The sequence below is a fragment of the Microdochium trichocladiopsis genome, assembly GCF_020744255.1.
Source record: "Microdochium trichocladiopsis strain MPI-CAGE-CH-0230 chromosome Unknown B0I36scaffold_6, whole genome shotgun sequence".
Lineage (NCBI taxonomy): Eukaryota > Fungi > Ascomycota > Sordariomycetes > Xylariales > Microdochiaceae > Microdochium > Microdochium trichocladiopsis.
The window spans coordinates 1,858,149-1,876,688 of record NW_025763549.1 but is presented as its reverse complement, the minus strand read 5'-3'; the positions used below and the strand labels follow the sequence as shown (position 1 = coordinate 1,876,688).

Sequence of the window (18,540 nt, the reverse complement as noted above, 5' to 3'; positions counted from 1 at the left end):
CAAGGATGTGAGCACTTTGATATCAACGATTGCAGGACTGCTTCGAGAACTACGAAGAGGAAGCAGTGAATGTTCGGACGAGTTATGATGGCTAGCTACGACACAGTGCAAGGCCGTTTACTTCCGATCTCGTCCATTCCAGGTCATAGTCGTAGCGTGCAGCGCGTTGCTTACAAGTCTTGTGCATCCCCAGGAATGTCACGTAGCTGAGCTGAACCCCCCCCCCCTGTCGGGTTTTGGCCCTGGGGTACATGGCCCGTTGGCACGATCTCACCGAGAGTCTCGCCGAGAGATCCCTGTTCCCGACATTATATTAAACGTCGACATCTATGATTGAGCAACACCAGCTATAAACTGTTGAACGTTCCAGCTCAAAAGTGAGATACGCCCCTGAGTTCATGGTATACGGAGTAGGCGGACCTTGCTCAATTCTTGTGATGTTCTGCGGGGCAGCGCTGCGCCGAGGAGGTCTCTAGTCCTCTGTAGTCTATTCGTGGTTGTATCGTGCAGAATGGTCTCAAGCTAGGCCAAGGCCACTTTCGCTTCGTCGGAGGAGATTGTGATGAGCCTACTTGAGTGAGTACTCGGTTGTGCTCCTTGCGAGCAATATGAGAGGATGAGATTGAGCACCACCTGTTACGGCCTTCCGCCCAGCCGGTTTGATGAGTCTTCTCGGCTCGTGGCATACGTTTTCAGGACCGTGGTCGACCAGCGACCGCATTTGGGACTTGGAGCCGAAACGACAGGGCAGCGCGGGTTGATGGAGCATCATGCACGACAGCCCGCCTAGACCTGATTCGGACAAATTTGACGAGCTTGACGCAGAGCGTGATGCGGCAGCAACGTCACCGGCTCTTGGTCGTGCCATTTGATCATGCTCCCGAACTCTGTAATAAATGTTCCGAGGCGGATTGCATTGTCATGGCCACGTCCGTGTCGGTGTCCGTGATATCCCAAGGGAAGGTCATCCCTGCCGGGGCTGTTGGGACCGCGCGTGCCCTCCATGCTGCAGAGCCGTTGAGGCTGGAGGGCCAAGATGGTGTGTGAGGGGGCATTCTCGTTGGTTGCTTGGCTGTATGCCCAGTGGTTGCAACGAGGACTGGAGGCTGGAAGTCGAGGGTTGGCCGTCCTTCTAATCGGTACACTGGCCTTGGATCTGACAGGGCCAGCCGTTCAATCACTTGGGACCTAGAACTGCAAAATGGTGCCCTGAGTGAGTGAGTGAGTGAGACCTTTGGGGACTGGGAGACACTTGAGCAGGCGCGACCCTGCCTGCAACCAAGGGGCCCCCCTCCCAATCCGGCAGACTCGCTTACGGCTGGCCAATCAGACCCCGGCGCACTCGCTTCCCCTGGCAGCTTGGAGCACCCAAGTGGACACGGCCCCAAGGGCTGGCCCGGGCGTTTGAGGCTCCAAACGGGAAGAATGCTCAACTGCGCATCCCGACTTCTGCATCCATCCTGCAACTCGGGCTCTCCTCGTCCACTGCCACTGCCAGCTGTCCAGTCGACCACAACATCGCGGGCTTTGACATGAGCAATGGCCCCTAGGGCCTCCATTGGGCTTTAGGTCGGCTCAAGCACAAGCTGGGCTGCAAACTAGCCGGCCAATGGCCTGCCACACTGCCAGCCCTGCCCACCCTCCATTGGCGACGCCATGGCATTCCACATCAGCATCCCCGGGGGCGCATGCCGCCATCTCAGCCGCTCCACGTTAGCTCTGTGTTGACAGCCACGGGCCCCATGGCACGCAAAAAACATGCCGCCCTTCTAGAACGTCTCGGCGTTAGATCCGACAGCTGATGCCCCGTCGTTAACTCCCGCCTGCCCTTCGCCTCTGCCAACCTTAATCGGCGACCACGCACAGGGACGGACGGGGTGCTCGGTTCCCCACCATGCCTCGCTTCTCTCGAGGCTTGTCTTGTGTCTACAACCTCAGATCGGCGCAAGCCCATGCCGCCCACGTTCCAGCAGCTGCTTGTCCTCGTCTAGCTGCCCTGTCCATAGGCGCGCGCTGCCGAGCTGGTCCTCGTGCCCCATCCACACACATGAGCCTTGTCCCAGCCAGAGCGCCTCCGTCGTCGCGGACTTCGCCCGAGCTCGACTCGAATAACACTGGCTGGCTGGACATGTCGTAAAGCCCCGTCTTCACCTTTTCCGGGCCTTGTTAGCGAGCTGTGGCAGACAGCCAAGCTCCATGTGGCAGGCACGCAGCTTTGACATGCTCCTACGATTGTTCCCAGTATTTGTGTCTCGCTGTCTGAAACCCAACGTGCGTCGACTTCGCCCTCACGATGTACATGAAGGTGGCTGCCGCCGCATACACATGGTCCGGAGTGACGCTTCCTGATGGTGCATAGAGTCAAGACAAACAGCCATCCGACTTCTGCAAACGCGCGCTGTCCTCAGATCCGCTTCAGGCTTCCGACCTCTTTATCTTTCCTTTCACCTCGCAAGTGGCAGTCCATGCCAGGTTGTGTACGCGACAGCAATCAGGAGACAAGATTCGCAGGGTCTGCCGGTGCGATCGGTGATCACGATTTCACGGTCTTTTGTCACCGCTGCTTGACCAGTGACGCAGACCAGCTTGCCCATCACAGGCTCTCCGTGGCAGGACCCTGCTGGCGAAGCTGGGGCACTTTGTGAAGAGTGGCACCATCCAGCATTCCCAGCCCGCACAGCCCTTGCTTTCGGATCTTGGTGCTTGATGTACCAGGCACGGCTTCATGGTTACCGTCCAGGGTCGGCTGTGGCACATATGCCACCCCTCCAACCTTGCACTGGGGAGTTGCTGCAGACGCCGAGCCCGTCATTTCTCGTCCCGGGCCTACCAGACCACTGCTTCATGCTGAGGTGTGGGCAGACAAAAGGCCACTCCCGCCCACCACAGATGACAACGCGGCCGCCTGTAAAAGCCCACTCAACAAGGACGGAAACAACACCACTATACTCTGCAACACTAAACACCTCATCCATGAGCTACAAGCCGTCTGCAGACACAATCCGAGCCCTTGTCAGCATCGAGTCACCAACCGCCATCGTCGACAACGTCGAGGCCATTGTTGGCACATCACCGTGTAGAGGATATAATGTCATCCTTTCTGGGGGAAGATCCCTGTCACTCAGCCTATCACCAGCAGACACCACGAAACTTTTCCGGTTTGAGCATTCTCTTGTGCACTCAGAAGCATTAGTGGTTCGATGGCTAGTTGCCAAAGCTCTGGAGATGTCTTCAGTCACAACACCGCAGGCCAGCGACGGGACTACAACTCATCAACCTTGCAGACATATCCCTCGGAGCGAGTGCACATCCAGCAGTGCAGCATCACCCACGGCTGAAGAACTATGCAAAATGCTTCCTACTCTAGTTACATACTCGTCATCGTCCGAAAAATTACGCGCGGCTTTCAGCCTGGTCGAGCCCGCCGAGGGCCAGCCCATAAGCTCATTGCCAACGCCACTGAGCAAGCTTGACCGCGATGCCGTCGAGTTCTCCAAGGGGTCTCTGTCAAGGCAGCTTTCGCGGTTCACGTCACCAAACGGAAAATTTGGCATGGCGGTCGACATACTTGGCCGGACTCCCCAGTTACATGCCTTACCACTGGACAATTGGACACCAGGGGCAAGTCCCACCCATGGCGGGATGAAGACTTGGAAGCACGCATTCCACGCTCTCCTTGAAAGCGCCCTACGCGACGGTGAAGACATGGCTGTCAACATCAGCTACTCAAGAATCCGCAACCACTTTGGCCGTCTGGGCCATGTCCTGGACGCGGTTACCACACCACGCTTTGTCGTAATGCACCCGTACTCCGACGACAATGCCCGGGTCTCCATCAAAGCCAACACCGAGGAGGGAATACAAGCAGACGATGACTCTGAGTCGGCCAGGAGACTGGATCAAGACTCGGAAGCATCAAGTTCGCTCGAGACTGAAACCGTCCAGTCTAGCAGTTCACTGTCGAGCGCAACCTGCAATCCGAGGCCGCGTGCTGTACTCTCGGGTCTTCAAGACTGGAGTAATTGTGTCTTCGGGGATCCTCTTTTGGCTGAAGACTTCACCCGTCACGCAACGGCGGAATTTTTGCGTGGGTTTGGTGTATCTCCAGACTCGGACCTGGGCTCCAAGATATTGAGAGGTTGCGAACGAAGTCGTGTTGAACCCCCATCAAGCCCGCGGTCCACACCTGCGTCCCAACAGCAATGGCAAGAAGTCGTGGATGACCCAGAGCACGCATACATACGAGTACTGCTCTACGAATGTTACCATGCTGTTGTGGACGTGGTGCAGCACTTCTATCGACCAAAGTCCCAAAGTGTAGACGGTGAAATCGTCGCACGACGTCGTCTGACAAGCGTCCTGCGGCGTCTCGGGGAGGTGAGCGACACAAGCACTATCGTGGACAAAGGTGTGGCCTCTCCGATGTCGTCGTCTTCATCCTCGTCTTCACCACCGACGAGGACGACACCTGCGCTTTCACCTGGGGAGGAGAGGGTAGCTGCAGACCAGCCCAGCCGCGTCGGCAGTGACGCGCAAGGTGCTGGCCAGATTAGCTTCAAGACTAGTATTGAAGGACACGAAGCCAACGATTGTGATGAGGAAGAGGATCAAGCCGGCAACAGGCAGGATCCCAAGAGGCCACGGCGACCGAGCGGAGACTCGGTTGCATCGCGACCCCCAAAGAGGGCCAAGGGAGAAACGCCAGAGCGATAACGAGAAGGCTGGGGCCCACAGGGATCTAGCGAGCCGGGGCTATCCTGGATGCTGACGAAGTTGAAGCTGCCATTCAAGCATGCGGTCTGCCTTATCCTGATACCCCGCGAGCACATGACACAAAGAGCATATCATTTCCCCAGAATGGCGAGCATCGCGACGTATTTAGTTGTTTACATGAAGACAAGAGTGTTGGATTATAATTACAGAACCTTTCAGTAATGATTAGGCCTTCCTTTCTTGCAATTTGTCGAGCTCGTATCATACGTCTCGTTTGTGCCGTTGCGCATGGCCGCATGTCCGTCGATTCGGCATATGGCTACCCATGTGACACCATCCGGGAGCGAGGACAGAACCTCCTCGTCACCATTGCAAATCTCTGAGTGAGGTGAGCTGCTCCCCAACACATCGATAGAAAATCCAAGAAACCGCACAATGAAGCGCACAACAACGGGAACTACACGTAATGCTTTGACCTCTTCTTGCCCATCACACGGCAAGGGCAATACGGGTTACCTGCTTTTTCTTTCTCCTCTCGCTACTCGGCATTCCTCTTGGCGCTCGCCTCGGCGGTCAGCTTGAGACTAGCAGGCGCGTCCTCTCGGGGCATGTACAGCTCGACGAAGCGCAGGCCGCCGCCAGCGGCAAAGTCGCCGTCCTGGGTGAGGAGCTTTTCGAGCTCAGTCACCGTGCGGACCTGGTATTTCCTCGGCGACTTTGTGGGTGTCTTGCTGGACGAGGAGGAGGAGGATGCGGGAGTGAAGACGTCGACGAGGTCCTGGTACTTCCACGCCACCACGTCGTTGTACTCGGCGTCCATGCCGTGGATATGGCGCTCGATGGTGTAGCCATCGTTGACGATGAGGAAACTTTCGCGGTTGGCATTAGTCTTGACCGCATTTCTATCATGCTGAGAGCAGGAGAAGTGTAGTTTGGGTTGTATCTTGGCTTTGGGGAAGCGCAACCAGGCTGGGTTTCATGGTGGGAAAGGCGGAACAGCAATAAGGAAAAATACTTACATGATGACATCTAGCTCGTGGCGGATCATGGTGCTGATCTCCTGAGCAGTGAGCTGCAGGCTGCCATCACCTTCAAAGAGGACGGTGCGCCGGTGTGTGCCGGCATCCTTGGTACCAAGGGCGGCACCCTGACATGCGCCCACGGCCCAGCCGATGCTGCCCCAGAGCGTCTGGTTCAAGGCCGTCACACCCGCGGGGAATCGCGTGTCCCAGATGCCAAAGTTGGCCGTGCCCGTCTCTGTCACCACAATGTCGTCCTTCTGCAGGAACTGGCCGATGCGGGGCCAGAAAAAGTCTTGCCGGATGATGTCGTCTTTGGCGGAAGCGTCCTTGCTGGCCTGCGAGGATGACGAAGAGGGCGGCGGGACCTTGTTGACCTTGAGCCTACCTACGTCTACCTTGTCGATGAGCTTGCGGAGGACACCCTTCATGCGCACTCCGGGATACTCCGAGTACCGAACCTTGCAGTGGTCGCTGTGCAGTTCGATCGTCTTGAGCTGGGACAAGCGGAAGGAGAAGCCCGCCGTGTTAAAGTCGCTCTGGAGCGAGCCAATGCTGAGCACAAGATCGCTCTCCTCCACCATCTTCCTGACTGACGGCGCACTTGCATCGCCCGAGTACACACCGCCGAAGAACTCGTGGTCCTCGTTCACGGCGCTCTTGCCCATTGGTGTAACGAAAGTGGGCAGCTTGGTCTTCTTGAGGAGGCTGTGGACTTCTTCGAGAACGCGATGTCGCACCGCACAGGCATCAACGAGGACCACGGGGGAGGTGGCGGCATGAAGGTACTTGAGGACGACATCCACAACATAGTCCTCGCCCTCCTTGTCTTTATTTTCAGGATCGGAGAGGTCGATGGGCGTGTCGAGAAGCTGGCCCTCAACTTTTTGAGTGGCCATGTCTGTAGGCAGGGTGATGTACACCGGCCTGCTCTGGCGCCAGCACTGTTGCAGAGCATGGTCGATCTGGCCAGGAATCTCGGCCGGGTCGGCCAGCTTGGCGACCACACATGAGATTGGGGCGCTCATGTTGGCAAAGACGTTGAAGTCGCCATTGCCCAATGTATGGTGAAGCAACATGCCGTCCCGCTGAGAAGCGGTTGATGGAGTGCCGACGATGTGGACGACAGGAACCATCTCCGAGAACGCGCCCGCCAAGCCATTGATTGCGGAGAGCTCACCCACGCCAAAAGTTGTGACGATGGCGGCGATGCCATTGACACGGGCATAGCCGTCGGCAGCGTAAGCTTGATGAGAGAAATGGTCAGCATCCAAGTCATGTTGGCCCGGGCAAGGAGTCGAATCAAGTACCTGCATTGAGCTCATTGCAATTGCCAACCCATTTGAGACCCGCCTTGGGAACGTAGTCTAGCGCCACAAGGTTGTAGTCTCCTGGCAACCCATGGACAGACCTGACGCCGACCTGGTGCAATCGCCTGAAGAGATACTCCGAAACATCGATTGGCTTCTTGAGGTTTCCGACCCGGATATCCATGGCAGTGGCCAGCCTTTTCTGCTTTGGTGGTATGAGAAAACGGATTCAGGTGTCTTGGGTATGAAGGGAGTCTCCTTGCGTGCTGAGTTGCACGTGCTCAGAAGTACTTATGCTGCTGGGCTGTGGCGGTTGTGGGTGTAGGACGAAAAGCCCGCCGAGCTGAGGGTGCAAACGCGAGGGTCTAAGGATAACAAGGAACGGCAAGCATTGTCTGCTTTCCGGCCGGCGGTACACACACTGGGCTGCATTATCTGAGCTTGACAGGTTGTCAAGTGGGCTGATGTGCCCGTCCCGCTATAACGATCGAATGATGATGATGTAAGTGACGCAGACTGATGCGGCAGGCCGGGATCAAGCTTTCGAGGCACCTCCGCTGGCTCCGGTGGCCCCACCCACCGCCCGGATCCATCCCAGGCTTGCACTCACTGTCAGCTAGCTGTATGGATCACACCTCGGAGCGTTGTGCCCATCGCCCTGCTGTGCCTGATCGGCCCACGGTCTCGTGATCGCGAACTCCAGCCATGCAGGTGTGGCAGGCGATTGCACCAGTCCACCGTTACGTCAACTTGGCCAGGCTGTCCAAAATCTTTCGGATGTGCACGGCCGCTCGCGCAATCACCCGTAGTTGCATTTCGAAATGTACATGTCTGATGCTGCAAATGCTGTCTACGTACTCGAGTAGTGTTGGGAGAGGTGATGCGCTATGCCCCGCTGCCCAGAGATATCGCTAAATGTATCCCACGGGCAGCGCATCCATGTCGTGCCGGATGCATATAGTGTACACTTTGTTCTTACAATGTCGCCTTGACACAACGACCACCGCTGCTGCAAACCGCGGTCGCTGTGGATCAGTCACATCTGCCGTCCTTCCAACCAGTCCGCCATCTTTCTTCCCACTTGTTGCAGTCAAAGGTGTCCTTGCCCAGCTTCGTGTTGACCGCGTTATGCGCCTCGCACAGCCACTTGCCAAACTCATCTCTGCTGCCGACGGCAAGCTGCTCCTTGGCCATGTATGTCTGGAAATCGTCGGCGCAGACCCAGCAGGGATACAGCCTCGAGAAGGCGCCAAGAAACGTCCTCAGATCGGACTGCTGCGTAGGAGATGGGTCTTTCGGGTACGTCGCGGCGATCGAGTGCAAGAGCGTCCAGGTACTCCGACCCAGGGTTTCGACATCGGCAGGGCAGTCATTTGGAGTCGCCGGCGGGCTCTTCGCAGTGGCAGCAGCGCCAAAGCCAGCAGCGGATACGCCGCCGGCCGAGGACTTCATGCTGGCGGACCAGGACTTGAAAGCGGCACCGGATGTGCAGGATCGACAACTATCGTGGTGAAAAGAACCTGCATCAGTCTTGCGCGCGGTTGTTTTCGCGTAGATGTGGCTTCTCAGACTCACGGCTTGCCGTCCTTGCCCAGAACCATGCCTGGTGGCAGCTTCTGGGCTTCCGCACCGTTCACCCCTGAAGTCGTTTCCCTAGAGTCTGCTGCCATGGTTTGGCAAGTCGTGTTGAAACAAAGTAGAGCTTTGAGGTTGATCAGGTTGGTCTGAACTGCTGATTGCTAAGCAGAGCGACCTGGACCTGGAGAGACACCCGCGCCCGCATGCCGATTCGGCATGACGTTTATCGATTGCAGGGGTGAGCATGACCGCACCGCCACCCCACGTCAAGCTCTCATCTGCAAATGGCATGGCTCCACATGGGTCAACCTGCAAGGCACTGGCTTGATCGTGCGGTCGTCTGAGAGCTTGGGAATTCGAGTATGAGCAGGGGCTGATTCGAGCATTGTGTCTGTGATAGGACGGTCCGGCTGCCCAATTCAGATCATTCTCAGGTCCAGCGTCCAGGATGACAGCCTGTCAGCCCAAAATCCCCGTGCTCTTGCTTAAAACCAAGTCGGCCCCAGGGGATTCGTATCAGGACATCTTCTCCGGAAAACAACCAGACGGCCATCCAGGATTTGAGCCACATTTTGTCCCAGTTCTACAGCACCAATTCTTGGACGATGGCATGCTTCAAGTCGGCGGATTGTTGCAGTCCCGTCAGATAGGCACGGGCAAAGAATGTAAATATGGAGGGCTCATCTTCACATCTCAACGGGCTGTAGAAGCGTTTGCAAAACTCGTCGAAGACGGCAAAGGTGGGGGTTCCAACCTTTCATCAGGGTCATCAGTTCAATGCAACCAAGACTAACATAATCCCACTGACCCTAAAGCCAAGGACGAGGACGACTGGCCACATCTATCGAATGTGCCCGTATACAGTGTCGGGCCTTCTACCACTAGAGCACTCAAGGCTGTCTCTCAACACCCGTCTCTGCAGATCTTTGGTGAGCATACCGGCAATGGTGAGGCTCTGGCCTTGTTCATACAGGAGCACTACACCAGCTGGTACAGCGGTCGTGCAACCCTGCCACCTTTGCTTTTCCTCGTTGGCGAGCAGCGGCGCGACATCATACCGAAGACCCTCATGAATCCATCCCTGGCTGCAGACAAGAGGATAGAGGTTACTGAGACCATCGTATATGGTACTGGGGTCATGGAAACGTTTCCGGCCGACTTTGCAACCATCCTAAGCAAGACAGGCGGCACGGAAAGGTGGGTGGTTGTCTTTTCTCCGACTGGATGCGACAGCATGTTACGAGGACTTGGTCTGCTGGATGACAACAATCGAGTGCTGGCGGAGCGGAAGCACGTCCAGCCAGACAACGGACCCCAAACATACATCGCGACAATTGGACCAACGACAAGAGACTTCCTGCAAACTGAGTTCGGCTATGTGCCGGACGTCTGCGCAGCGAAGCCAAGCCCCGAAGGCGTCCTATCTGGGATTGTGGAATTCGATAGCAGGCAGTAACACCGCCACGTGTACGCGATCATGGACGGAGTGTTGACTGTACAGTCGTGTCCAAGTAGAGCCTCTGTTACATAGTAGAACAAACAATTTGAATCAAACTAGACCCGCCAATAGCAGACTGCTTCAATATTGATCAAGTGAAACAAAAAGCTCGTTTTGAGCAAGTCTTGACGCTCTCCTGAAGTCGGAAACTTGGTTCGAAGAAGGGCACTGCGGTGTCTCTGCTTGGGCCTAATACTTTGCCTCTCGCCGCATCTTGGTACATGGTCGAGGGGGTTAGTCTTGGCCGTGTTGTGCTACAGTCCATCTAACAGCGTGCGGAGCACTTCGGTGACTTTTGCAGGGATGCGAGCAGCCGATAATCTACGTCAACGGGCCTCAGAGATATCCCGGGGGGGGGGTTGTTTCTCAGGGGTCGGGGAGCCAAGCCATATGCAGACACCCATGTCGAATTTCGAGACCAAACCACGAGCCAGGCGTCAGGCGGTGACCATGAGATAACGAGCACGATGGCAGGTCAGGAGGACAGCAAGCAACACGTCCCCTCTTCCCCAATGGACATCAGACGAGGATTCACGCACGGCCAAAAGAGTGGGTTCCTGCCATCCCGGCAGCCTGCGGGGGAAGGGAGTCATGGACGCCGGCATCATCCCGATGCTGAGCACCGTGCGCGGCCCAAGGTCCGGACTCGTCTCAGCCCACGTGTGGATGGATGTCTTGGAACCACGCACGGGAGAAGCGGTCACAAAGGCCGAATTCGCCCCTCAGGGCACCGGTCATGCGTTCCTTACAGACTCAGGAGCGAAAGATACATGCTTTCCTGTGCTTGCGGACCAGGACGGAAGGACGGAGCGCAGGGCATTATCCCAGGAACCTCGACAAGGCCGGCCGGTACACCGCCCCACTCGACCGCCCCGGTTGGACCCTCTGCCGCTTATCCCAATCGGTGCGGGGCGGGCTCAATTTTTTGACGGGAGCCGTCTGCTCTCCAGCCATCCTGTCTCGCTCGACACATTCGCCGTCTACAATCGCCAGCCCTCACCTTCTCGCTTCTCTTGCAGCCGACTTCGCTTTCTAAACGTCCCAGACCCATCCGCGCTTCTTCAAATATCGCCTCGCCGTCTCGAACCCTCTTTACCTGCCCCATTGTTCGCGTCTTACGTGTCGAGCATCGTCATTCCTCGCCAATCCAGCTCCAGCCCGTCCAATCTGGTCTGTTCAGATCGCGGTCTCGTCTCGGTCATTTTCCCAGCTGAAAAAGTCTAGAAGCATACCGCAAGCCTGACAGATAGCAAACCGCATCGGTCAATTAGCAGAGTCCGAGAAAACTATCCAAAATGTCTTCCCCACCTCAGCGCACAACCGGAAAGAGACCCAGTAGGTGGCCCTCATGCATGTGACGTCCTCAATGGGCAAGCAGCAGACATTATTGGCACCTTTTTGGCACACAAGAGTGTGGCAGAGCGAGGCGCGCCTGTGATGCGCTGCGAAGCGCATCATTTGCCCGCCCGAGCCAACAGCAACGGCTACCTGCAGCAACCTTGTGCTGTTTGCTGGTTTAACTGACTTGGTCATCTCTGCCACTTCGTCCAACGACCGTCTCCCAGCACCAAATACTTGCAACACCGCTGACATAAGATGGCTCCGTACCTAGGGACTCAATCCCTTCCTCCTCCCGCTCTGCCTCAGTTGGTCGCCGAGCAGCACGTGCCGATTGCCACGAACGACAAGGACACACAGAGGCTCATCGTTGTACTGTCAAATGCCAGTCTGGAAACGTACAAGGCTTCTCACGGCGGCGGCGCCGGCCGCATGGGAATGCACCGGGAAGAAAAATACTCCCTGCTCAACAGCGACGAGCATATTGGCGTTATGCGCAAAATGAACAGAGACATCAGTGACGCCCGTCCAGATATCACACATCAGGTACGCCAAAATTCCCTAGCTCCTGCTTTAGCTTCTACGCGCCTGTTTATTGTTTTCGTCCTCCAATGCGACATATTGTTTGCATTGCTCGTCGTTCAACACGCAATCATGGTCGTCTCGTCGCACAGCAGCACTTCAATCCTGCTTGCGCCATAACGAAATGCAGCATTCAACATGCTGACTCACTGGCCACTCACGTAGTGTCTTCTTACTCTTCTAGACTCTCCCATCAATAAGGCCGGCAGGCTCCAGATCTACATTCACACGGCCAAGGGTGTATTGATCGAGGTGTCGCCCACTGTTCGCATCCCGCGCACTTTCAAGCGCTTTGCTGGTCTCATGGTGCAACTGCTCCACAGGCTGTCTATCCGATCGACCAACTCGCAAGAGAAGCTGCTGCGCGTGATTCAGAACCCCATCTCAGACCATCTCCCACCAAACTGCCGGAAGGTCACTCTCAGTTTCGATGCCGAGGTCGTTCGCTGCAGGGACTACATTGAGAATCTGAAGCCTAACGAAAGCATCTGTGTCTTTGTGGGCGCCATGGCTAAAGGTGCCGATACTTTTGCGGACCAGTTCGTCGATGAGAAAATCTCCATCAGCAACTACAGCCTGTCAGCCAGTGTTGCGTGCAGCAAGTTCTGCCATGCCGCGGAAGACGCTTGGGATGTCCTCTAAGGCACCATCACCTCGAGTCGTAGGCGACATTGGAGCGCTTCATCTGAGCATGCAAATGACGACACGAGCGACAAGGAGGCACAACGGTTGCCTTGATGTACCATGACCATGCTTGGACAGCATCTTTGCTATTGCCTGTGGTTGGTCGTCGCTCATTCGGAGCGAAGCATTGCTGGAAACGCGAGGGGTAAGGACCAGAACTTCCTAATGCGGGTCATCATCCAACATGATGGCCCGGCATGCGAGCCGGCACATTGTGCATGATTTTCTGGGCACGCTTCGTCTTTGATTTCCACAATCAGAACCTCAGACAGCCAACAGAAGATGCAACGCCATCACCTTGATCCAGTTCAACCTGGTCGCTCCGAGTCTGCGTCGAGCTGTTCAAGTGCTATGCCCAGGATCGAGAAGTTGCACGTGATATGTCAGCTCGACTCTGCAAGTCCTCAATCCCCTGCTCTGCAGACCTGTGCGACAACTTCTTTCAGGAGTGCGAGGTTGTAGTGTGACCTGCTGTGTGACAATAAGACGCCAGGCACAGAGGTAAGCTGAGAGCGTTGCAGACGCGCCTCCTCGAGACCATTGAATGACATTGTGCAGTCGGGCAGCGAACGCATACCACGTATGCAACGCCTAACAAATCAATAGACAGTCCCCATGGATGCTGCAAATGCTGCCTTGATGGTGACATGTACTCCAATGACAATGAGGTCCAAAGCTTCAGGCGGGAGGATCGCAGAAACCGGGCGGACAGGATGAGGCTGCTTTGCAGGTTCCGTAGCCAATATATCTCATCTCTCGCGCAGGCGAACCAGTCATTGTCCACTAAAGGCGGACCACATGGAAACCTTCTCTTCGGCCTGCATGCTGTCTACGCCAAATGCGTTTACGCCTCCGATGACACAGCCCAGGGACGATGAAGGGCATTGTCGGCAGAATAAAAGCCATTGAAGGTCTCCGTGCTTGCCGGCAGTGGCCCTGCATGGCCGCATCTCAGGTGATCTGACAATGGACATGCCAGGACCGGACTGACAGACGCGGATGCGGTGATGTACTCGGTACTGTGGCCCCAGCGTCACGAAGCACGAAGAACGGGGAAGAACACAACGGGCAGACTGGACCCTTGTGCTGGCATCCTTGTAAGGAGCTGTTACTGTCGTGGCCACGATCCCTGCAGCTGCGATCTGAGTGGCTGGATGTGACCGCCCTGAGAAGCCCCGGAAAGCCCTGGCTCGACCAATGATGGGGCTTGGGCATCGACCAGCCTCTTCCAGCCCTTGCCAGCCACCACCTTCCAAGAAGCATTCTGCATGGCTGCCGCTGTCACACCAGTCACCGCCGCCGCGAACTGCACCTCCAGCCCACTGCCGTGCAGTAGCCTGCAGTAGGGCATGAATCGGCAAGACGTGGCACAAGTCCCGTCAACTCGACCTTGAAATAGTACCCGTTACACGGAGTCAGCCTCCGGAGCCCAACACCACCAGCACGAGTAGCCAGGGAGCCCAACTGTGAGCACGAGACGTCGACACCGCCAACGTCGGCATCAACGTGTTCTGCCGTTGACAGTTTCCCCCTGGCTGCCATCTGTCGGTGTCGTCTCGACACGAGACCCCGGCTGGCGGAGCTGCATTCAGACCCAAAAACCTTCCGGGGCGAGCTCCCGTGAGGCGATGCGGAAGCTGGCATGGCAGCTCACAAGCTGAGGAGGCCTGACAGATGAGGGCGCACTGTCTGCTCACGTGTGCTGCTCACAGTCCCGCGGTGTCTCCTGACACCGGCAGCATCGCGGGACCAACCGCGGCGTCTCCGCTTCGTCGATCCGCTCTTAAGCACAACCTCCCGATTCACTCCGCCTGCAACGGCAGATCCCCGTTTCCCCCCTGCCATGGCCAAAGTTGCTGCAGCATAATTAATATACACTGGGCAGCTGGACTGTTGAATCAATCGACCGACAAGTCCCGGGGAGTAATTCGCCGTGAGAAAGCCCCGCCTATCTCGCCACATTAAGTTCGGCAACTCCCAGAGCTTCGGCTTCGGTTCTCACCTGCTTAACCGCTCGAGTCTCGCCTCGTTGTCGCTGGGGTGACTCTATACGACGGCGGCCGCTCCTAGGATCCCTCACGCTACACACCATCATCTCAAACGCCGTTGTCGCCGCCTCCAGGGTCTCGGTCAGCCCGTCTCCCGAACTGGACGTCATTCGACCTATCAACCCCCAAACTGCTGACCCCACGCTGTTGGCTGGCTCACTGCGGCCGCCTTGCCCTGCCTACTACCATCACAATCCCCCCTGACGGGCCAGGCTTGCGATTCTGGCGGCTACTTCTTCTGGCTTGGACCCCAAGAGCCAGCCTCTCGGTTTCGAGGTTCTTTTTTTGCCTTTTAGCAGAGCCCAATGCAGGACACGCTCCCCTTTGTGGTGGTCAGTAGCTTGCCTCCGTCGGCCTCCTTTTACTCGGCTGTGACACATCCACTCGGGCTGCGCTATATCTCGGCCAGCTCATCCTCGATCACCTTCGGCGATACGACAGCATCAAGTCCTATCCCAGTGTTTGAAGTCAAGTTGCAGGGATCCAGCGGCACGCCCTTTCGTCCCACTCGCATAGTGTTCTCAGCTGCCTCCCCGGCAGTCGTCAAGAGTTTCCACGCAGCTGCTTTGCGGGCGAACCCGGACCTCCTGAGCACACCGGTCGTTGATCTTCACACTGTGGGTATTTCATACCTGTCGCCAGACAGCTCTATTGCCAAAATCAGTGACTTGGACGGAAATACCATGGAAGTCGTCTATGTCAACCCACCCGAGTATCCTTCCACCTACGAAGGTACGACCGTCCGCAGAACACAGTCCACGAATGCAGAAGTCAGCCGCATTCTCAACTGGAATCTTGACGTTGCCACCTCTCAACCCGCCAGGTCGATGGCTGGGTCTATCGCGCCAGAAGGCGACAACCGCACTGTCGTGTCTCGTCGCTCGTCGAGACCCATGGAAGGGGAAGGTCAGGTGATTCACCGCAAAACCACGACAACTTCTACCACCCACTATGCACAGCCGGCACCGCCACCAAAACAATCAGAGGGGTTCGGCACAGGCACCCTCATCGGGACTGTTCTCGGTGCTGCTGCAGTTGGTGCTGCCGTGGGCGGTGCATTGACTTATTGGTCTATGAAGAACGAGCAGAGCCGAGCGCCTCAGCAAGAATACGATGCTCCCCATCTCCAGCGCCGGTCGACGTATCCTCATCCTTCGCAGGCGCAGCGATATATTGAAGTCGAGCGCACTGACAGAATCAGGTACCCAGACGACTACGCAAATGACCCGCGGAAATACCCTCCCATCAGCGGATCCAAGTATGCGCCCAGCGGCGCTCGTAGTCGTGCAATGGAGGACCTGGACGACTCTGATCGCCGTAGCCACTATACCACCGGTTCCAAAGCACGTAGACGTAGCGAGGTCTCGACTTCCAGAAAGCCACTACTCCTAGCGGATGCCGAACACAGGAGTGTTGCAGGGTCCAAACACACTGCTAGTGGTCCTAAGCTCCTCATGGACCACGCTTACAGGAGTGACGCCGGCTCAGGAACCGAAATCGGCGCGGACCCTGCCTACCTCAGCGTAGCTCCATCTCGCCGCAGTGCGGCTCCGTCGGTGGATGGATTGTTCAAGCCTGTCGATTATCATAGCCGTGCACCGAGCCATGCAGGCACAAAGGTCAGCGCAGCACCGTCACGCCACACTGCAGCATCATCTCGGCGAAGCAGTGTCTCTCGGAGACACGAACGCGACGACGATGACCACCGCAGTTACACCACTGCGCGTGCTCCCAGACCGGCAGAGGTAGAAACATTTGTCTCCGCACGGGGCGATCGGTCGTCGGCGAGCACAGTCCGCCCAGCACAGCCGCGAACAATGTATACCGGCGAGCACGGAGTGACTGCCGATATGAATGTCGGCAACCTCCTTGCTGCTGAGTTTTCTCGCTCAAGGAAGGCGCCTCCCTCTTCCAGGGTCGATGGCGGCACGTCTCGGGACGATCGGAGTCGGGTTTCAGCAGCTACTGCGATCAAGGTGCCCGTCAGGAGTCGAGCGCCTAGCCATGCTACGCTCCGAGAGGCTCCTTTGCCCGGCAGTTATATGGATGACGCACGGTCCGAATGGGAGGTCTGGGAGGATGACGGGAAGCGTGTGGCGCCGGACGACAGTATCAGCTGCATCGGCAGGAGCCGGCGGAGCCGGCGTTGAGAGCCGGCAGCATAAATGCGGCTGTCTTTCAGCTTGGTCAACAGGACATTTCATACGACAGCATTATTTTCAGCTTATAGTGTATCATGAACATATACGACCTTTTTCTTTCTGTACTGCATTTGTGGATATGCAAGGCACTATTTTAGCCCGGTGGCTTACATCTAGATCTATATCCATCTTGATGGGTCTAGCTACACGATTAGAATGACAAGCCGCGTCACGAGATCCGCTCAAGTGTCCATGGATATGGAACCATCCCCTGAACTTCCCAATCGCCACCAACCAAAAGAGTAAGGAGACGCTGGACTATATACGCCGAGCAGTCAGGCGTCCGGCGACGTATGCTCAATCTCCACGATTCTTGCCGTGTTTCGCGGCACGGCGATGTGACGATATCCCCCAAAACCGCAGGCCCTGCCTCCTCCCCCTCCCCCTCCTCTGACGCAGCCACCTCCGGTCTCGCCGGGATGGTAGTTCGGCACACCGCATGCTGGGCAGCAGGTGTGCTGCATGTTCGGCGGGGCGGGGAACGTCATTGTCGTCGGCAATACTGGGACAGGTTCTGTGTCGGTAGTGGTGGTGGTGGTAGTCGTGGTGGTGCGGTGCCGGGACGAGAGCCGAGGAGGAAGACTGGTGGCGTATGAATGGAAATATCGCGGTTCTAACGGTGCTGGTGGAAGGAATGGTGGCAGGAGCGGGACGATGCCGCTGGCCGACACGTTGTAACGACATCCGCAGTTGTGGCAGAGGTGTTGTGCGTGGTATGCTGAGTTGTAGTATCGTGCTGCATCTACATCGATGGCGTTGTTGCCGTGGTGGTGGTAGCTGTGGTGGACTTGTTGATGTCGTTCGGTGATGTGGTCCTGCCTAGCTCCTCATCAATCGACTTAGCTGTCTAGTCTTGCTCTTCACGTGCATCAAACAGCCCTGCCGTGTAGGGATCAAAGCTGCCGACTGGAAAAATCCTCCTGGTCTTTCTGTTTTCGTGGTTCAATTCTTGGCTGGCAGTGCCACTTACACGTTCTCGCCGCGCGGGGGAGGAGAGGCATTCACTGCCACGATACAGGTGGCGCCACCGTTGTTCCATTGGCCTGCAGCGTTCACCGTTACTGGCTTTCTCGAGAGAGAGATCTTCATGATTCACTTACTCGTACAAGGGTTCCCGTCATGTCTTCCGCCACAGCGATACATGTCTCGCGTGCCTCCACAGCCGCATGATGCCATGTCGCCACATGATCGATGTGGACCATGACAGACTGGTCGATTCGGCACTGCGCAACCACAGCAGGTGCAGGTATAATCATGGCTGTTAGGACCAGGTGGATGATAATTGTGGCCGGCGGTGTTGATGCTGCACCTCCGGCCGTGATTGGTGATGCAGTTCATGGTCTGAGCAGTGCTAGACCAGATTTTGCCTTTGTAGTACTGTTCCTTGTGGAAGACGATAGACCAGCGTATTCTGTCATGGTAATCGGTGACGCTCCTCTCAGCTTTGGTGCTGTCCGAGCTGCTGTGGCGATCATGACTTATATCCCATTACACATCAGCGCTGGTGTTGGAGCTTGTCTGCACCACTGGGCGTACAAGAGAAGCCGATGCTGCAATCGCCAACCCATC

General features: G+C 56.7%; 7 protein-coding genes across 7 annotated transcripts; 4 read left to right on the top strand and 3 right to left on the bottom strand.

Annotated features, from left to right (window-relative positions):
* The first annotated feature begins 2,978 nt into the window (after positions 1-2,978).
* B0I36DRAFT_325671 (uncharacterized protein) lies at positions 2,979-4,850 on the top strand. The gene has a single exon (XM_046154254.1). It carries the CDS (start codon positions 3,226-3,228, stop codon positions 4,711-4,713), a length of 1,488 nt encoding a protein of 495 aa, XP_046011675.1. The 5' UTR covers positions 2,979-3,225; the 3' UTR covers positions 4,714-4,850.
* B0I36DRAFT_325670 (pyruvate decarboxylase) lies at positions 4,851-7,515 on the bottom strand. Its single transcript, XM_046154253.1, has 3 exons — positions 7,043-7,515; positions 5,733-6,978; positions 4,851-5,582 (listed from the first exon to the last, which is right to left on the bottom strand). The coding sequence occupies exons 1-3, from the start codon at positions 7,224-7,226 to the stop codon at positions 5,252-5,254; spliced, it is 1,761 nt and encodes a 586-aa protein (XP_046011674.1). The 5' UTR covers positions 7,227-7,515; the 3' UTR covers positions 4,851-5,251.
* Positions 7,516-7,661: 146 nt separating this feature from the next.
* Positions 7,662-8,787, bottom strand: B0I36DRAFT_325667 (augmenter of liver regeneration). The gene is made up of 2 exons (XM_046154252.1): positions 8,618-8,787; positions 7,662-8,543 (listed from the first exon to the last, which is right to left on the bottom strand). Exons 1-2 carry the CDS (start codon positions 8,710-8,712, stop codon positions 8,075-8,077), a joined length of 564 nt encoding a protein of 187 aa, XP_046011673.1. The 5' UTR covers positions 8,713-8,787; the 3' UTR covers positions 7,662-8,074.
* A 281-nt stretch (positions 8,788-9,068) lies between these two features.
* B0I36DRAFT_374917 (tetrapyrrole biosynthesis, uroporphyrinogen III synthase) lies at positions 9,069-10,076 on the top strand (the record flags this gene model as incomplete). Its single annotated transcript, XM_046160320.1, has 2 exons — positions 9,069-9,360; positions 9,436-10,076. The coding sequence occupies 2 exons, from the start codon at positions 9,069-9,071 to the stop codon at positions 10,074-10,076; spliced, it is 933 nt and encodes a 310-aa protein (XP_046011672.1).
* Positions 10,077-11,284: 1,208 nt separating this feature from the next.
* Positions 11,285-12,996, top strand: B0I36DRAFT_132016 (nucleolar essential protein 1). Its single transcript, XM_046148216.1, has 3 exons — positions 11,285-11,453; positions 11,731-12,002; positions 12,204-12,996. Exons 1-3 carry the CDS (start codon positions 11,414-11,416, stop codon positions 12,678-12,680), a joined length of 789 nt encoding a protein of 262 aa, XP_046011671.1. The 5' UTR covers positions 11,285-11,413; the 3' UTR covers positions 12,681-12,996.
* Positions 12,997-15,792: 2,796 nt separating this feature from the next.
* Positions 15,793-17,062, top strand: B0I36DRAFT_325660 (uncharacterized protein). The gene has a single exon (XM_046154251.1). The coding sequence runs from the start codon at positions 15,844-15,846 to the stop codon at positions 16,918-16,920; it is 1,077 nt and encodes a 358-aa protein (XP_046011670.1). The 5' UTR covers positions 15,793-15,843; the 3' UTR covers positions 16,921-17,062.
* Positions 17,031-18,462, bottom strand: B0I36DRAFT_132003 (uncharacterized protein). Its single transcript, XM_046148215.1, has 3 exons — positions 18,072-18,462; positions 17,942-18,014; positions 17,031-17,790 (listed from the first exon to the last, which is right to left on the bottom strand). Exons 1-3 carry the CDS (start codon positions 18,307-18,309, stop codon positions 17,247-17,249), a joined length of 855 nt encoding a protein of 284 aa, XP_046011669.1. The 5' UTR covers positions 18,310-18,462; the 3' UTR covers positions 17,031-17,246.
* Between the last annotated feature and the right edge of the window lie 78 nt (positions 18,463-18,540).